Genomic DNA, 20,399 nt, shown 5'->3' with positions numbered 1-20,399 from the left:
TTTACATCATAAAAGGAAAAGCAATGATTTAGATGGTCTAGTATTTCCGGGCTTTTGTAGCAAGGCTCGGAACCGGTATATAAAATATCGGTATATACCGGATTATTTCGGTTTTCCTCCGAACTTTGCGTACGTTTTAAGAACTTTCTTGTAACTTAAATAAACCGGTTTATTCGACGAGCGACGAGACACCCGGCCGGCCTGGCGGTGTGCCGCATAAACATAGACACCGACATAGGAAGAAAACGGTTTTTAATTTTAACGGTTTAATGACAAGAACTTTATGGAAATGTTCTCCTAAAAAAGGTTTGAAAGTAACGGTTTTTCAAGCGAAGCCGAAATTAAAAGGTTTTGCGCCAAGTACACGATAACGGTTTGGAAATTTAACCGGTTTCCGAGCCTTGTTTTGTAGTAATGTGCCATTTTCTTCCAGCCCCGAAAATACCCGGAGTTGTCACTGAAACCGGTGAAAGTGTCGCGGCGACAGCACGCGCCGCGCGATAACGACGCGCACAACAACAACGACGACACTCTCAGTAAGTTCATTCGAAGATTTCCACGAAAATATTCATTTTCGCTGAACATACAGTGACTGCTATGGTTAATGGTTATTGGCCACTTTTAACGATAAGACTTCTATTGTCGCCTTTTGCGGGGACCCATCTTGTGAGGGCGAGTCACTGTCTGCCGGAAATAAAATTGCATACCGTTTTAATTGGCAGGCGTCCGGCGTCCGCCCCATAGCTCAGTTCTTAGTCCATCGCTTTCACCAAATAACCTGGTTCATTTTAGATTCCATCATCTCTCAATAGTCCTTACACCCTGGCGGGTGCTGACTCTGCGTGCCATGACACTCGGTTTACACCTTACATTTCATTAAAGTGTCATAATTCATAATTTATTGCATAATAATCATGTGGTACAAGACAGATATTACATTAGGGTAAGTTCACACATGAACCCTGTTAGGGCACAGCAAATGTTTCTTAAAACTAAACTATAACTAGGACGTGCAGTGCAGGCACATATGTACACAATTTAAAATAAACGCATTTTGATACTTATGTTCAAGGCATAAGATTAAAAGCTAATATTTATTATTTTATACTTATGTTATTACATTAGTTACCTACCATTGATTTATTATGATTAATTTGTTTTAAATACACTCCCATACTTAGAGGATATAACCAACGGAGACGCCATGTCTAAAATTTTCGGTACAAAATAGTCTGCCGTTTTTTGCGGGGGAGGGGCACATCAAATGTATAGGTACGTCATGTCAGATAAACGTCAGTCCATACATATGGTTGACATGTGGTTGACCATTGGCCGCCTATTTTCGACAGAGGGGAACGCCTGTTAATGGCGGCTCCATTGTTAATTACTCCGAGCTCCCATAGTATCATTAATAAATTAGCATTAAATATATTCAATTCATCAATTTATCATTCATTCAATAATATTATAGGTAAGTATATTCAATTTAAATTATCATTATAAGTTATTATTTATTTAATTATTTAGGTATATTTAATTTAAATTATCATTATAAGTTATTATTTATTTAATTGTTTAGGTATATTTAATTAAATTATCAATATAAGTTATTATTTATTTAATTGTTTAGGTATATTTAATTTAAATTATCAATATAAGTTATTATTTATTTAATTGTTTAGGTATATTCAATTTAAATTATCAATATAAGTTATTATTTATTTAATTGTTTAGGTATATTTAATTTAAATTATCAATATAAGTTATTATTTATTTAATTGTTTAGGTATATTCAATTTAAATTATCAATATAAGTTATTATTTATTTAATTGTATGCAAGTACATACAATACAAGTATGCATCGATAGTAAGGGCCTTGTCAAAAGGGCGTTTTAGCTTCGCGCACGCCTCCCAAACATCATTGTACCGTGATGGGAAAGACTTGTATTGCCTTGTTTCTTTCTGATTTGTTAAGAGTGGTCAATTACCATGTAGTGGCCAATATTTTTAGCAGTCACCCTATATGGCGGTCAAATCCGTGCCTCTTAAGGTCCTCTAATCGTTCCGTGCCTGACTGTGGCGCCGTCCTAGTGGGTGTGTGGGTGCACTTATTGCTTTGATAGTTAAGGTGGAGGGAATATATTTCCCACATGATTTTAAACTTTATTTCGAAGTGACAGGATTCAAATTAGCATAATTTCTGATACTCTTATGCCTTATAAAGGGTAAACAACTGCCAAATAGTATGAGATTTTTACCACGTGGTGCGTTGGCATCGCTTATATTCCCCCCACCACCACCAACTTCGCATATAGCCAATAAGAACTTTTCATCCCATTTTAGTAGTTTGATATGGCATAAAATGGTGGCTGATGCACATGGAGCTTAAGGACTCTTGTCTGATGGAAATAGTAGATTGTGTCACAAGGTAGCAAAATGACATATTTACGGCGTGGGCGTACAATGAATCCTAAACGAAGCGAAGGATTCTATAATAGAATCAAGAGAGTTGCGAGGGATTCTAAAGTAGAATCCTGGGCGTAGTGAGGGATTCACGCGTGTTACGCCCAAGGTGGAAATAATTTTGCTATCATGTGACACATAGGTACTGCTTTTCACATCACCTGTGAGGTACTAATGATTTTTAAACATTATTTAAGCTAAAAATGAATGTGCAAAAAAAATTAAACTAGTGTCCTAGAACAGAAAAGTGTTTCTTTTGATCCCTCCTAGCATGGAAGAAAAGCCTCTTTGATCCCTCCTACCAGGAAAGAAAAGTGTCACTTTGATCCCTCCTAGCAGGGAAGAAACAGCCCTTTTTCGAATTGGTAATGTGAAAAGTCCCACATGAAGCATAAGGATCCTTTTCTGATGGAAAGCCACATTGATGTCCTCATGTTCTAATGAATGATAATTTACCAGGTGTGTCTCAGCTGTCGCCGACGAGCAGCGTCAGTACGTGGGACGGTGCGTCCGTGTCGTCTCTGTCGCTCTCCGAACACAGAGGTAACTATACCCCGTTTTTCAATATAAGAATTTTTCTAACCACAAAAGTACAGTAGAATCCGCTTATAATGACATCGAAGGGAAGTGACAAACACGTCATATTAAACGGATGTCATATAAAGTATCATAGTTGATTAACTTCTTATTTTAGCTATTTTTTCCGAATTCATCTCAAATTCTTTCGTGTGAGATGAGTTTTATTAACCTTGTACCAATTATTAACTTGTCACCGAGATTCAAAACTAAAACAACCTGAACGCCACGCGCGCATCAAACGTTCTCGCAGGGAAAGACGTGGGAACGGCCACGAAAACCAGCGAATGTGTCAGCATAACCGGACATAATTTCATGAAAATAGGATTTATAGGTCATAGTAAGCGGTTTGTCACTATAAGCGAAGTCACTCTTATCAGACTTTGTCACAAAGAATTTTATATGAAAACCAAACTTCACACAGTAATTACGTCATAGTAAGCGGTTGGTCAGTATAAGCGGAGTCATAATAAACGGATTCCACTGTAGTGGTAATTAACTTTTTCTTCCGAAATGCTAGGGTTCCTATGATATGTAATATTGCGGTACAATAATATGTAAACGACACTATAATTCAGTGCATAGTTACTCAGATTTAATTTTAGAGTCAAAAAGGTACTACTACTTTTAAGGTTATAAAATTTCTAATCTAATAAGGAAGAGGGAATATATTTCCCACCAGATTTTGAACTTTAAATCAAATTGATAAGGTTAAATTTTTTGCATAATTCCTAGTCAGGTATCTCCGCGGTGGTTCCCTAGTACAGTCAGCAGCAGAAGTCGCTATACACTCCAGGTGCTCAAAGAGAGATAAACGTTTAAACTGTCATGTTGACTGTCATGTCAAAAGTTGTTGACTGTCATGGTAGTATTTACTTGTGAGCGCTCAACGTGTCACAAATATCTTAACAGTCGCTATTCATTAATTTCTACACTTACAACAAGTCATTGATACCTTAGCTGTCAAAAAACCACTGGTATCTAAGCGGTCAACGTGTCAAATATATCTGAACAACATGGAAAAATAGACGTTTAAAGCATACAAGTATGGTCGAATATTGAATGAAAAATAGCCATGCTAATTTCAGGTAAAGCGTTTTGACAATCATCGAAAGCAGTACAGTCTTGTCATCACATACATCTATCTCACGTTTTGCTCTTCAACCATTTGACAGGGGCCTCTCGGTCTATTTCAAACTATTTCTTTTAGCAGAATCGTCAAAACGAATGACACATAGCGAAAGCTAACTGAAGCCGAATTTAGAGCCAATTGTCAAGGCACGTTGTGGTCTCAGTAACAGGCGTTTGCTTTTCAAAGCAGATAACGCGGGTTCAAATCTTTTTTTTTTGGGTTTCACTTCTATTATTAATTTGTGTCTTCTGGTTTTATGTTAATTTCGCATTAGTTTATATACAGTAGAGTCCGGTTATAATGACGCCCAAGGGACCGCTGATATTACATCGTACTAACCGGACGTCGTACTAAACGAACTGCGAATTTTAATATATTTATTTAATCAAAATAATTAAATCATATTGTATTTATTGATACTTATGCGATAATCAAAGAAAACAAACATTTCAATTAAAATATTTATTTACGTTAGTATTACAACACTTCAATGGCGAGATTGTGTGTTTAGAGGAAGCAACTTTTGTAGGTACGCACTCATCATTTAAATTACTCGAATCCCGTAAAATAAAAAAATCGTAATTTATGGGGATCTAATCAAGATGACAATCGTACATTGACAATCAAAAAATAAATACGTTTTTTGTCAAACATTTCAATTTTCACTCAAGCCGTTATTGCTGACTGTGTACTTTTGTTTCAACAAGCAACTTACACTCAATTGAGACAATTCTTACAAATCTTATCACACAGTTCCTATGGCCACCTCCTGTGTCCATCATCAGATCAGCTCGAAGGTACCTACGAAAATATTGCATTCTCACCCAACTTACATAATTATGTATGTAAAGTTCAAGCTCAGAATTGGGTTTTTATTTAAATTGCAAGATTACGAAAAGTCACATGACTATTTCATTATGCTGCGTATAGGCAAAGGGGGGAGGGGAGTTGGGTGCGCGGGACGGAGTAGGTAACCTTCTTCCTTCTTACCAACAATTTATTTGTAAAAATTACGTCGCTCGTCGTTGTAACCGGACTTGACGGACGGATTTTGTGTCAATTTCCGTCGTTAAAAACGGTCGGTCGTTATAAGCGGAGTCGTACTAAACGGTTGTACTTTCATAGTAGCTCGTACTAAAACCAAACAAGTGCCCATACTTACGTCGCTATAAGCGGTTGGTTGTTATATGCGAAGTCGTACTAACCGGACTCTACTGTAATTTTTGAAGATATGTCACATGTAGCGTATGTACGACTTTCTAACAGGACGTTGTAGGTTTGAACCCGCAGTGGGCTTTCCTTAGATTAGGTACTCCTGTGCGGAATGCCATTTGGTGTTTACTGCTAGGTTATACTAACAATAAGTTCAAAGATATATATAACTCCGTATACTCCATCCTCTCTGCTAAGTTGTAAAAACAAAATTCGTCATTCCTATGGTCAACAGTTAGCATATTACGTATATGCATGGCAGTGATGTTTTTATCGCATACATCTATAGAAGAGGAGGCACCGTTCTTGCGGATCTCATGATCCGCAAGAAAAGTGCCAACCAACAAAATAAAGAGAGGAGTCATAGTTGGATATGTTTAACACCTTTACTGCCCGTGCTCCTCACGTGGGGCCACGGCTCTAGCCTCTATTACAAAGCCATAAGGTTTACATGTCAGATTGGGACAGTGAACGTGTTACGTTTTAATGCAATTATTTTCTCCTTCGTTCTTTGATCGATTTGGAGCATCGTATTTTAGTACTATATAGTATATTTTAGTACAATAAGCGGGCTAAATAAATATATTAACATATATGAGTCGCTTAACTTCAAACTCGGGTAAATCCATCTGTCAGATTATGCGATTTTGGTATTAAGAAAAGGTAATAGGGTATATATTTGCTGAGAGGGCCGAATGGATTTACCCGAGTTTGAAGTTAAGCAACACATATATGCTCTACGGTTTGGAAGAACGGCCGCCTATGACAGTTCAAAAAAAAATTGATCATTCTCGTATTAGAACCTACTTATTTATTATCTAAGTTTGACACTTGACGATAAAATACTTCTTTAAGAAAGGAGGTGTCAATTCGTAGTTGCTACAGTATTTTTTTAAAAGTGAAACAGATAAAATGTTGATGCTTAGTTACCATTGATATAACAACTGCTTACCAACTGGTGGCACCCTGGCTGCTGACGTACGTGATTGGGAGTGCGTGTAGGTATTAATGACAGCAGCATGAATTTGAGTGCTTGGTTACCACTGACTTTCTAACCGTTATTGTCATTTTGATTAAATAATGTGTTAAAGAAAAACTCAGAAGTTAAGATATATGTGACGAACTGAAAGCCTACGTGAAAATGACAAATTAGATGTCCTTATTTTTGTGACGATTGAAGTGTATATGTTTTCTTGGACACCTTGCCCGCTCAGGTATATCTGCTGCTGACTGTACATATATTATTACTTAGTTTGGGACTAAACCTGCCTAGTTATTAACCGACGAAAAAAAAAACGGAGGAGGTTCTCAAGTCGACGCGTATAACTTTTTACAGAGTAGTTCGATTTTCTCTTAGACATTCAATTTTAAATTTGTAGTGCTTTTTAGAATAAACTTTGAGATCCCATATCGAAGCAATTCGACGCTCTTTAGAAATGCTACAGAAACAAACGGATTTATAGGTACAGTGGCCTTAATTTCATTGTTTTTACCTTAAATTCCAACGTTTCAGCTGAGTTGCACCAGCTGTGGTCACGGAAAGTCTTTCCGAAAGTGAAATTATATCGCGGTAGACCCGCTTGTGTAATTAAATATGTGTACAAAACGCGAGAGTTTAAAGTGTTATATGTTTTTTTGTACAATAAAGAGTTTACTACTACTATTACTTTCAGGATCACGGTGGGACGATGGTAGGAATTCTCTAGTGTCGCCGAGACTAGAACGGTCGGCGAGCAACACTTTCAGCCAACTCAGCCTGTTTGACAAGGGGCTAGCTCTATTCGACAAAGCGAAGTAAGTCATTTTCGATATCATTTAAAAATATAAGCCTACAAGAGCGTGCTCCCGTCTTAAAGGCCGGCAACGCACTTACAACCCCTCCGGTGTTCTCCTAGAACTAATTTAATTATTTTTGTTACGAGCCTCGGTAGAGAGTACCATATTGTACCATTTGGAGCTGAAACTCTAGGTCCATGGGGTCCTAACACGCACAAGTTGTTCGCAGAAATCGCGAAGCGTTTGGTTGACGTAACTGGTGACCGAAGAGCTGGCGGCTACCTCGCACAACGTATCAGCATTGCGATACAGCGGTGAAATGCCGCCAGCATCCTTGGTACAATGCCTCAAGGGCCTATTTTAGATTTAAGCTAGTTTTTAATTTCGTTTAGTAGTACCACTGTATATATCTTGTTTGTAAATTTAAAGAAATGTATTAATATAATATTTGTTTTATAGGACCAGTACTAGATGCGAAGAGCCGCCCTCACCGCGAGCGATAGAACGGCACTCGCCCAGACACGAAAGGTGAGTTTTGGATAACAAATACCGCCAACCGGGGTGAATAGGGATGGCTGGAGTGAATAGGGATAAAACTTCAAGTGTGATTTACCTGACAATTTGTTTAAAAATAGACAAATTGTATTGAAAATATGAATCGATTTTGCATGATACAATTTGTGTGGGTATTCTTATTGTGATAAATGCTCATTTTCTATCTATTTTACTAGGTTTAGACGAAACGGTTTCACTCACTTGAATTTTTAGTCGCTATTGGCGACATGTTTCGGGCCCGTCGGGGGTCCTTCCTCAGGCGCTCGTGCTCGCGGCGGCTGCACTTCGTGCACTCGTTGTCCTCTAAGCAGTTTGTTAATGTCTTGTGTCATTGTCCCTATTATGTTGTACAGGACGCCGGGGGGCGGGGGCGGGGGCGGGGCGGGGAAGCCGGCGCTGTCGCCGCGCGGCCCGCTCGCTGACTCCGCGCCCATCTTCCACCCCGACCTGGTGACTACTGCTACATTTACCCTTTACCTGACTGACATTTCACAAATAACAATCGAATGTCAGTCTCACACATTGAAAATGGAACACATGTTTGAAGTGCCGTATGTGGGAAATATATATCCCTTGGAGCCACTTGCACCATCCCACTAACCCGGAATTAACCGGTTAAACCTGGAGATTTGACACTGCATTAACGATTTAACGGTTAGTGGGATGGTGCAAATTTTCGGCTCAATCGGAAATCGGGAAAATTTAGCTTCCAAAATTTGACCAACACTAGTTAGTGTAGTATAACAATCTTACATATTATACTAACAGGCCAAGTTAAATAAAAGCTTGTAAAAACTGCAAGAAGATGGTCAAAGGTAAGTGTACGTCCTGCGTCCCGTTGCCAATTTAAAGGTACTTACATGAATTTTATTTGTGACAGATGCAGGAGCGGGTGCCGCCATTGTTACCCCGCAACAGCACGACCAGCAACACGCACACATCGCACTCGCCGAAGGGCAAACCCGAAGCGCACACACGTAAGTTTATTATTATATACCATGCAAGTGTATTGAAGGACAAATGCCTATATTGTTCCCACGGCAGATATGGGTTGTGAAAAAAAAAATACTCCCTAGGGAGTTATGGCTTTTTAGGGAATTATAAGTAAAATACTTTGTTGAAAGTTAAGTTAGGTATAAAGGAGTTTTACTTTTAAAATACCGACGATTATTAGGTATTTAATATTTTTGTATATGATTAAAAATATGTAATTTGGTTAATTTAATAGCCGTTTAAGATATTTTTACACAATTTTTAATCGTGGCTAATGTACTTGTACACTTTGTATCGGGTATTTCGGCCCAGCTTTTTTTTTTTTTTAGTAAGCGTGTTAACCCTTTACCAGGCTGACAGTTCAAAAATGACAATCGAATGTCAGTCTTACTCATCAAATAGAACATATGTTTGAAATGCCGTATGTGGGAAATATATATCCCTTAGTCTGTATGTGCGAAATATACAGACTGGCCAACTTGGAGGTATACAACTTTTTTTTGCCGCCATTTTGTTTTGGCGGCAAATATGACAGTTGTTGCATAAAAATTACTTTGTGTAGATACGGCAAATTTGTTATGGAGCGTTTACAAGACGGGGACACGTGTCACGCGCCACGAGCCACAATAGAAACATTAAAAATAACGTTTCCCGGTCCATTAATTTCGAGAAACGGTGACATTGACTGGCCCCCAAGATCGCCTGATTTAACAGCTCCTGACTTTTTTCTGTGGGGCTATCTAAAGCGACGTGTCTATGCTAATAGGCCAACGAACCTTCAGCAATTAAAACAAAATATTCGAAACACTGTCGCTGAGATAACGGCAGAAATGTGTGAAAAAGTGATGAAAAACGCGATGAAAAGGGTTCGCATCTGCCATGCTGCTAGAGGTGGACATTTGTCTGACATTATTTTCCATGTGTAATTGCTGACCCTACATATTATATTTAACAAGGAATACTTAATATTTTTTGTTTTATAGAATAAAATTTCAAAAATAAAGTGTATACCTCTTATTTGGCCACCCTGTATATCTCTTAGCCTGTATGTGGGAAATATATATCCCTTAGCTTGTATGTGGGAAATATATATCCCTTAGCCTGTTAAAGGGTTAAAGCAATGTAACGTTCAGCCTCGCTAATGATGAATGTCCCCGCAGCGGCGCCGGAGCCCGAGCGGCGCGCGCCGCCCTCCCCGCTGCCCGCCCGGGACCGCCCCAGGTAACACGCACGCACGCGCGCGCACACACACACACACACACACACACACACACACACACACACACACACACACACACATACACATCTAAACCAAAGAGACTTTAGAATAGAGACGTATTGTCAAAGTAAATTTCGTAGCCACAGTAAATTTACTGCCATCTTTCGACACATGATTAAAACTTTCAGAACGCCATTTGACTTTGATCCTTGTTCTTTCACTGATACGTGGGTCATTCTGGATTCTGATATATGAGAAGACTTATTTTTTCTAAGTGGCCAGTCCAGGAATTTTCAGTATGACCTAAGTATGTTTTAAATTTGTTCCATGTCAAAAGATGTCGCCGTCTACACGAGAATAGGCCAAAGTTATGGCGACACCTTTTGACATTTAACAAATTTACTTTGATTCTCTATTTTAAATTCTCTTCGCCTACACACACCTTACTATTTTAATTATAACGTTAGAATGCAAGAAATTAGTCTGACGAGGAATAAACAATATCGAATTTTAAAAGCAAAAAAACTGTTGTGACGCGTAAATATTTTTTAGTTCTGTCTGTAAGGTATGTATTTATGGGTTTTCGTTGCCTGATAATAAATGGTTTTTGATTTGATAAAAAAAAATACAGTTAGCAGCATGAAGTTGCCTTGGCACGCTCTTATTCTCTTACCAATAAAGTCTCGTCAAGATCATTGCCCGCTTAGCAACTTCTGCTGCTGACTGTATGTATCTCTGTAAGGTATGTATTTATTGTGACGTTATCTATGGAAAGGGACCTTATTGTCGATGGCGCTTACGCCATTTTGAACGATGCTCCGATATAAATACAATGCCGCGCGACGCTGTGCGGCGTAAGCGCCATCGACAATAAGGTCCCTTTTCATAGATAATGCCCCAAATAAACAAAAACATGCCATCGGAGAGTGTCGTGTTCCAGCCAAAATATAGTTTATCGACGCGCAAGCCGGTCGCCATCTGGCTCTCACAGCCCTGTATCAACTTACATTCATATGAAATACTAGCTTTTGCCCGCGACTTCGTGTGTGGAATCAGTAATTTGGGTAGCTTATTTTTTATCCAATCTGCTTTTTTAGGGTTCCGTACCCAAAGGGTAAAAACGGGACCCTATTACTAAGACTCGGCTGTCCGTCTGTCCGTCCGTTTGTCTACAGGCTGTAACTCGAGAACGGTGATAGCTAGACAGTTGAAATTTTCACAGATGATGTATTTCTGTTGCCGCTATAACAACAAATACTAAAAACAGAATAAAATAAATATTTAAGTGTGGCTCGCATACAACAAACGTGATTTTTTTGTCGTTTTATGCGTAATGGCACGGAACCCTTAGTGCGCGAGTCCGACTCACACTTGGCCGGTTTTTATTGATTCCGCATACAAGTTTCCTTATTTGTGAGACAACTATAACGCCTAGATAAAGTGTAATGGCAATCATTAAATTTGAGCATATGCTTACATTAATTATCAGGCGACGCATCAATTACCTCTCCCCACCCTGCTTTTCACCCTCTTAAGGGATGATTTCCGGGATAAAAATTATCCTATGTCCTTCCTCGGGTCTCAAACTATATCCATACCAAATTTCATCTAAATCGCTTAAGAGGTAACAGACAGACAGAGCTATAGTTAACCCAAACCAGGGGTGCGAAACTCCTCCCTTCGGGCAAACTCGGCTCCGTTCGGCTCAGCATTGCTCCGAGCAATTATTAGGGTTGACACAACTTGACGTCCCTTTGCGTGCACGACCACCGATGAGATAATGGCTTTAATTTTGACAACCCTAAATAGCCGAAAGGGATAGTGCTATATATAAGAAAGGGGACAGCATGATTCGACCCTGAACTGAATTGAACCGCTGTCAAACTTCGGTTTTGTAGGAAGTTTCCTTTCTGTACGGTAGTAGTAGTACTGTCATTTATTCTGTGCCCAAACATAATAGACTATAGGAAAATTAAACAAAAGTCCTCTCCTTCACGATTTTCGTCGACATCTCTTCTAAATACCTAAAACTGGTATGGATGTGTTCCTCGTGGTCTCTAGAAAACGAATTGACCGGTTTTAGTTTATGGAGGGGGGGACGTGTCGAAAAAAAGGGGGGGAAAGTGGTAGGCCGACCAGCATTGATATTTGTTCACATCTTGAGTCCTATGGGACCGATCGGTTCATGTGAGGTGTCGTTTGAAAGAGTGTTAAACGTACTATTATTGTTTCATAATAACCGTAGTCATAATTGTAGTCGTTTACAAAATATTTTAAAATATATGATTTTTTACCCTGCATGGATGGCATAAGTACTGACAAAACATGCGTCTAACTCAATAAATTATAACTTTACCGCAATTAACGTTATTACAAAATATACGAGAAATTTCATTATCTTTCCAAAAACATAAGTTTTATTGGTGTATAACATTATATAACCAAGTAATAACGAATTTTGTTCAGCATGGGTCACTACGCACGGTCACGTAAATGGCGGGCGACCGACGTCAACTTTTCATTATTTCTCGGGTTCTAATTTATTGATAAATTGATGATAGGTACCATTTGAAACGTTATTAAACGTACTATAATTGGTTTCAAATAACTGTAGTCATAACTGTATGTCCGACCGCCTGGCCGGCACAATTTGGATTTGGATAAATCTGGTTCAATGGTGGATGATTATGCAATAAAACTTTGATTTTATGAAAAGACGCATTATATTATTACTTTTCACATACATTTATACCGTGAATCGACATTATAACTAATTTTCCGTTTATTATAAAGGAAAGCGAACTAGCTAGTGCAGCCATTTTTTTGCAAGAGACAAAGCACAGATAAAATATCTTTGACATAAATCTAGGCCGAGCTGTTTGAGGTTTCAAATTAAACTATTTGCACAATGAATGGCAAATTACTCATAAATCTTATAATAATACATATAACGCTCAAACATCCCGCCCGCCAAGAACAGCATGTTCTTCCTACCGCCCGCCATGACATCATACAGGAACAGGCATATAGAATTGCATACATAACATGGTTTAGGCATTGCACCTTAATAAAGTACTAAAATTAACAAGAGCTAACATGACATCAATAGACAACTTTGAACTCTATCTAAAGTTTTAAAATAGAAAACAATACAAGGTACACTGTTCACCAGTCTATAAAGAAGAGATCATGAACAAGTTTGATAACAATCTATAGAGATAGAGATCACAGGCTTAACTAAGACAAGTTACATTGAATACTAACCACTTGTTAATATTTACTAATATACCCGTACAAAGGTGAGTATCATCAATCATCAGAGGTTTTACAACTCTGTTATAACAATATAACATAAATGAAAATTAAAATAAATTAAACACTTATAAGTATACCTATTAAAGTATTGGTACAACATAATAATATTCTTTCCTATCAGTCATTTTAAATAAGTACACTTTTATTTCTAAATACACTGATATAGTTTTACATAACTAGTGACTTTATACTATTAATAGAAACTTTGGTAAACCTTATAGGAACTTTAATAAGTCTCTAAAGTTATACAGTAACAGTATCAACCACATGAAAATTGCAGTACCATTTGGATACCCTAAACTAAACATATATTAATAAAATAACATACTCATGGTCTTGCTCTGACCTGTAGCAAGATAAGAATACAGAAAAAACAATAACTACATTACAAGTAATACTAGTTGGCAGCAGGCAATACTATTAATTTGGAAACAGGTCTCACAAGTTTGGAATGATTACATTTTAAGGTAACGACTCTAGTGACATTGTCTGGACCAGGGTGCTTTTCTTGTACTAACCCGTATAACCACTTCGAGGGCGGGAGATCATCCTCCTTAACTAATACTACGTCACCTACCTGTGGCTCCGGGGTGACCTTAGTCCATTTGTACCTCTGATAGAGCGTCGTTAGGTACTCCTGAGACCATTTTCGCCAGAACTGCTGCATGAGCTTCTGGGTGAGCTGCCATCTATGCAAAGGGCTGATCTGAGAATCTTCATAGTTACTATCTGGAGCGGTTACCAGAGCTTCGCCAACTAGAAAGTGTCCCGGGGTGAGTGGACTAGTGTCCACTTCATTTGACGGTAGCTGGTACATGGGCCTACTGTTTAAACAAGCCTCCGCCTGGACTAAAACCGTTGATAACTCCTCAAACGTGAGAGTGGTGCCATCTAGGACCCGTTTCAAATGGTATTTAGTAGAGGCAACACCCGCCTCCCAAAGTCCACCGAAATTGGGAGCCCGGGGTGGAATAAAATGCCATTCAGTACCTTCATTAGCTAAGGCCTCAGCGACCTCTTTCATGACAGAAGACTCGCTCTGCTGGAAGAGGACTCGCAGTTCCTTGGATGCACCGACAAAGTTGGAGCCGTTGTCGCTCCAAATCTCCTTACAAGGACCCCGACGTGCGACGAACCGTCTGTAAGCAGCTAGAAACCCTTCAGTGGTAAGTGAACTTACTGCCTCCAGGTGGATACAACGTGTTACCATACATACAAACAGTGCTATGTAACCTTTATAGCTTTTACATCCTCTACCCTTGGATATTCTAATATTTATAGGGCCTGCATAGTCGCACCCAGTGCGATGAAACGGACGAGCAATAGTTACCCTTGTACTGGGCAAATCAGCCATGAAGGGTTGATTTTTGGTAGCCTTGTACTTTATGCATCTTACACATTTACTTAAAATATGCCTAATCAAGCTCTTGGCATTGAGAATTAAAAACTTGGATCTTACATAATTTAGGGTGAGTTGGGGGCCTCCGTGGAGAGTCCTTGTGTGAGCGTCACTCACAATCAGCTTGGATAAGTGATGGTCATGGGGCATTATTATAGGATGCTTAACATTATAAGAATGATCGCTATGCTCAATCCTACCTCGAGTTCTCATAATACCATCCTCGTCCAAGAAGGGACACAATGATACTATTATGCTTCTCCGGGGGATTGGATTAGAATTATTCAAGTTAGTTAACTCCCGAGAGAAAGCTGAAGATTGACTTGCTTTGATACCTACCTTTAAGGCATTATCAAGCTCCCTTGCGGTCAGATAGGACTGAAACGATTCTCCTTTCAATTTTTTACAAAATCTGAGACAGTAAGCTACTACCCTTACCGTCTTGGATAAAGATGAGTATTTAGTCCAAACACTCAACTTTTCGGATGGCTGATCCGTGGATAAAACAGTACATACATGTACTTTCATGGGCTTGGCTTCAAGCTCAGTGGATACGGTTTCGGATGTTGGATGCTGGTAGTTAGGGTCTTGTAGCCATGCTGGGCCGTGGACCCACAACTCGAATTGGATAAAATCGGCTGGTGACATTCCTCGACTGGCACAGTCCGCCGGGTTGCTGGTGGATTCTACATGCGCCCACTGATCATTGTTAAGTATGGATAGAATATCAGTGACGCGGTTGGCAACAAACGTTGTCCAGCGGCTCGGCTCGCCTTGAAGCCAAGCTAGGACTATAGTCGAGTCTGTCCAAGCCCTGCAACAACTGACTGGGATGGATAGAATAGCGGATACTTCTCCCAGCAGTTTGGATAAAAGTACTGCCCCGGACAGTTCAAGTCGGGGTATGGATATCTGGCGGATTGGAGAGACCTTTGTTCGAGCTGCGACTAAATGGACTGTGACATTACCTTCATGATCCACTACCCGAAGGTATATGACTGCTGCGTAAGCGTCGTTGGAGGCGTCACAGTAGCCATGTAGTTGGATATCACTTGCATCTTGCCGGAGACCGACCCATCTTGGCATGATGAAGCTGTTGAGAACTGGCAGCTGCTCCCGGAACTCGTTCCACTCCGTCAGCAAGTGGGAAGTTACTTCCTGGTCCCAGGAGTGACCTGAAACCCATAGTTTTTGCATGTATATCTTGGCTCGGATAATAACTGGGGAAATCCATCCCAGTGGATCAAAGAGACGTGATATGTCAGACAAGATGTTCCGTTTGGTGACGGGGCTTGGCTGTGGAGGTAAGTTAACCTTGTAGTGAAATGAGTCAGTCTGATGATTCCATGACAAACCTAGGATTTTGATCATGTCATCCAGCTTTATGTCTTTGTCAGAGCTAGTAACCGGGTGTGGATAAATTGTATCCATTAATTTTTGGCTATTGCTTGCCCATTTTTGTAATTCAAACCCAGCTTTACTTAGCAAACTGACCATCTCAGAATAAATTTGGATAGCTTCATCATCAGTCTCACACCCACTCATTAAGTCATCCATATAGAAATCTGTCAGCACCCTTCCTGCAGCCAATGGATAATCTTGACCTTCATCTTTAGCCACTTGCTGTAAACTTTTGACTGCAAGATAAGGAGCTGACGAGACCCCGAAGGTTACACGTAACATCCTGTAATCGTTTACAATATCATCAGAACTCTCACGCCACAGCAGGCGTTGGAAATCAGTGTCTTTGTCCACGACTTTAACCTGTCTGTACATTTTGATAATATCTGCTATAAAGCAAATTGGATAAATACGCCATTTCATAATGATATGACGCAGTTCAGGTTGTAGTCGTGGACCAACCAAGAGATCATCATTCAAGGACCTACCATTGAGACCTTTAGACGAGCAGTCAAAAACTATGCGAAACTTGGTTGTGGATTTGTCACTGCGAATCACGGCATGAAAAGGCATGTACACACAACCAGGCTTCGCAGCTTCCTGCTGGTCTTGGATAAGTTCCATGTGATTGAGTGATAAATATTCATTGATCACTTTGGTATATTCTTGCTTTAGGAGTGGATTACTATTCATCTTTTTCTCCAATGAGAGAAATCTCCTTAAAGCCACTTTCCGTGAATCCCCGTACTGACATGACGGATCCTCATCACGGAATGGTAAACTAACAACATAGCGACCTGTACTGTCCCTAGTTGTAGTGGATGCATAATGCTCCTCACACGCTTGGTCTTCCTTAGACAACAAGGTGCGAGGCTGGTCAGTTTCAATTTCCCAGAATTTACGGAGAGTGTCATTGATGGAGCTATCCAGAATATGGGCAGTTATAAAGTTATTAGCATGGTTACTCACTTGTGTTTTTCCTGACAGGATCCAGCCCAGAGCGGTGTTTTGTGCTGTCAGGTTGGACGATGGATTCCGTACCATACCCTCTATCAGAGTCTGTCCATACACCTCAGCGCCCAGCAACATGTCCACATGCCCTGGAGTGTCATATCCTGGATCTGCCATCTTTAATTTCTTCAACTCTGGCCAATTATGAATCTCAACTTTCTGTGAAGGAATGGGATTAGTTACCTGTCTTACCACATATGCCTGAACAACACAACTAAAGGAGCCACAAGTGGATTGTATTTTGAATTGAACCTTGTGTTTAATTGGTGTTGACAATGGGATTTTCTCCCCACCCAGTCCTGAAGGATCAACACTACCATTTGCAGGTATCTTGTGTAACTGAAGTAATTGTACAGTACGCTCACTCACAAATGATATTTGAGAACCCTGGTCAAGAAATGCCCTAAGTGTATGACAATTTCCCTTATTTTCTACCTTAACTAATGCCGTAGTTAACATTACCTCACTATTGGGCATACTCGACCCTTCAGCAGCATGAGCCACAATGTTACTAGGTACTGGTTCCCTCTGCTCTGGCTTCTCCTGGATACCTTCACGCTGTTTGCCGTGGATCTTTTCCCCTTCACTGAGTCGGCTTGGTTGCGCTGAAGGTGGATGCTCGCTGTCCAGATGCAGCAGGGAGTGGTGGCGACGACCGCAGCGCTTACATGATGTATCTCGCTTGCACTGTGTTGCAGAATGCTTTGCTCCAAAACAATTGAAGCACAACGCCTTATTTTTGACAAAGTCCCGCCGTTGTTGTACTGAGTCCTGGCTAAAACGCTTACATTGGTACAACAAGTGAGCCTCTGCACAGCATGGACAGGATATTGATGACGCTGTTGCAGTAACGCTGAACACCTTAGGTCGCTCTGCTTCTTTTGGTTTTGTTTCTCTCTTGTTACTTGGATCTAGGAACTCTAATGCTCTGAATCTGGATTCCAGGAATGTTGAAAATTCACTAAAGGTTGGTAGTGTGTCTGAGTTATCACTGATCTTGTGTTCCCATAGTTTCCGGGATTCCTGGTCAAGCTTCTGTATGACCAAGTGGATAATAATGAGATCCCAGGATGAAACATCTATATTCATGTTGGTGAGAGCACTTAAACATTCATTTGTTATGTCCAATATTTGTTTGACACCATAACAAGATGCTGTGGATAAGGTCTTTTGGCTTATTAATCGATTGAGTATGCACGATGAGATGTAGCGTGTGTTACTGTACCTTTTCTTTAATAATGTCCAACATTGTTCATAATTTGCATCAGTTATGGGTGTGTGTCGTATTAATTGCTCTGCCTCACCTGTCAGATGACCTTTCAAGTAATGGAGCTTTTGCACAGGTGCTAAAGTTTGGTTATTATGGATCACAGATTCAAATAAGTCATGAAAGGTAGGCCACTCTGCATACTTGCCGGAAAACACTGGGATAATAATTCTTGGTAGCTTCACTGCACTGGATACATTGGATTCATTATTGTGTGAGTGAGCTATGGATATTGCCGGCAAGCTTGCTTGTGGTTTGATTTTGTCCAAGGCCTCTTTTAACTGACATTTATATTCGATGTATTTCTCTTCGACTCTGTCATAAGTCTCGGATGTGAAATAGGTGTTGTTGGGATCTTCGGATTCTAACACGATAGCTTGATGATTGTTCTCGAAACATTTCCAGTAGCCTTCTAACAGGTCTAACCTTGTTTCTAAGTATGTACTCGTAATCCGGGCCTTGGGCGATTTTTTGAAGTTAGATACGGCTTTATCTATCTTCTCTTCTATATTTTTCTGTAATTTGGTATAAGAGTCGACTTCCATGATGATTTTGGTGGTGAACTTTCACTTGTTTTACAAACTTCCGGTTCGTTTGGACCATGTCCGACCGCCTGGCCGGCACAATTTGGATTTGGATAAATCTGGTTCAATGGTGGATGATTATGCAATAAAACTTTGATTTTATGAAAAGACGCATTATATTATTACTTTTCACATACATTTATACCGTGAATCGACATTATAACTAATTTTCCGTTTATTATAAAGGAAAGCGAACTAGCTAGTGCAGCCATTTTTTTGCAAGAGACAAAGCACAGATAAAATATCTTTGACATAAATCTAGGCCGAGCTGTTTGAGGTTTCAAATTAAACTATTTGCACAATGAATGGCAAATTACTCATAAATCTTATAATAATACATATAACGCTCAAACACTGTAGTCATTTACAAAATAATTGAAAATATATGATTTTTACCGTGCATGGACATAAGTACTGGTAAAACATGCTTCTAACTCAATAGATTATAACATTACCGCAATAAATGTTTTCAAAATATACGGGAAATTTTATGAGCTATCCAAAAATATAAGTTTTATTGCTGTATAATGTTGTATAACTAAGTAATCATGAATTTTGTTCAGCATGGGTACTGTGCACCGTCACGTAAATGGAGCCCTGCCATCGTTGAGTTTTCATTATATTTCCGGTACTATTTTTCTGATACTTGGTGGATACCATTTGCAAGCATATTAAATTTTCTGTGAATACTCGATTGTTTGAAATCTGAGGCCCAAAATTAACAATTTTAAAACAATTTAAGAAAATGTTTAATTTTTACCTAAGAGGTTCGCTTAGTGACTGTAATAATTTGAGAAAGAGATATTGTAGTAAATATAGCGTGAAATTTTTAGAATAAAATCAACAAACTTTTTATTAACTTTCCATAAATATTGTTTAGTTACCGTACAATTATAAACATATATGTAAGCCAGGACCAATTTCGCCAAGCAAGCAAGCGGCGAGCGCCTGGTAGACCAGCAGCAATCTATTATTGTTTGACAGTACATTTTATAATGTAGGTACCTATCCAAAATGTGAGGTTCTGTTATGAAATATCGATATAAATGATGGTTTATTTGTTTTGTCTTTTATCACAGGAAACTTAAATATGTTTTGACAAAAGCCCAGTTCTAGGTTCATACAATTAATAACTCATAACATCCTTAAGTTCGTAGCTTTCATGATTGCAAGACCACTGCATATAAAGTACTTAATATCTGTGTTGTTATTTGGTTAATTTTGGAAACAGTGAACAATAACTATCCGTGAAGTCCGGTTTTAAGTATAGTAATAGTAACATTAGGCCAATATAGTAAAATATCTACATTTATTTACTATTTTATTTCACAGTCTAATTTATAGTTTTTGCTTACCTATTGATTCATTGGCGTTTGGCATTGTAGTTTTAGCTTATAAATATGACTCTATTGACAGTTATGAGATTTGAGAGTACTACGGTATTTAAATAACGCTCGTCCGACTCATAACATCTCTGTTCGACTGTAAGCCATAC

The 20,399-nt window shown here is 39.2% G+C and overlaps 2 protein-coding genes across 2 annotated transcripts in view; one reads left to right on the top strand and one right to left on the bottom strand.

Annotated features, from left to right (window-relative positions):
• Positions 1–9,933, top strand: part of LOC134803634 (protein son of sevenless) — a 48,154-nt gene extending 38,221 nt beyond the window's left edge. The window contains exons 24-30 of the mRNA XM_063776418.1: positions 434–536; positions 2,924–3,007; positions 7,058–7,178; positions 7,620–7,688; positions 8,069–8,165; positions 8,596–8,692; positions 9,869–9,933. Of these exons, the coding sequence (XP_063632488.1) occupies positions 434–536; positions 2,924–3,007; positions 7,058–7,178; positions 7,620–7,688; positions 8,069–8,165; positions 8,596–8,692; positions 9,869–9,933 (636 nt within the window). The remainder of the gene's footprint in view (positions 1–433; positions 537–2,923; positions 3,008–7,057; positions 7,179–7,619; positions 7,689–8,068; positions 8,166–8,595; positions 8,693–9,868) is intronic.
• A 3,602-nt stretch (positions 9,934–13,535) lies between these two features.
• On the bottom strand, positions 13,536–18,826 carry LOC134803840 (uncharacterized). The gene is made up of 2 exons (XM_063776662.1): positions 16,671–18,826; positions 13,536–16,256 (listed from the first exon to the last, which is right to left on the bottom strand). The coding sequence occupies exons 1-2, from the start codon at positions 18,140–18,142 to the stop codon at positions 13,640–13,642; spliced, it is 4,089 nt and encodes a 1,362-aa protein (XP_063632732.1). The 5' UTR covers positions 18,143–18,826; the 3' UTR covers positions 13,536–13,639.
• Positions 18,827–20,399: the final 1,573 nt, after the last annotated feature.

This window comes from Cydia splendana, chromosome 27 (assembly GCF_910591565.1).
Source record: "Cydia splendana chromosome 27, ilCydSple1.2, whole genome shotgun sequence".
NCBI classification, from domain to species: domain Eukaryota; kingdom Metazoa; phylum Arthropoda; class Insecta; order Lepidoptera; family Tortricidae; genus Cydia; species Cydia splendana.
This window is presented reverse-complemented; position numbering and strand designations above follow the sequence as displayed.

Bases quoted from the DNA above. Each gene is read 5' to 3' on its own strand.
- LOC134803840 (XM_063776662.1), bottom strand. From the start codon at position 18,142: ATGAATATAGATGTTTCATCCTGGGATCTCATTATTATCCACTTGGTC. The intron at 16,257-16,670 runs TCACATGGAACT...ACAGCAAGTGGC, and splicing joins AATGAATATTTATCACTCAA to TAAAGATGAAGGTCAAGATT.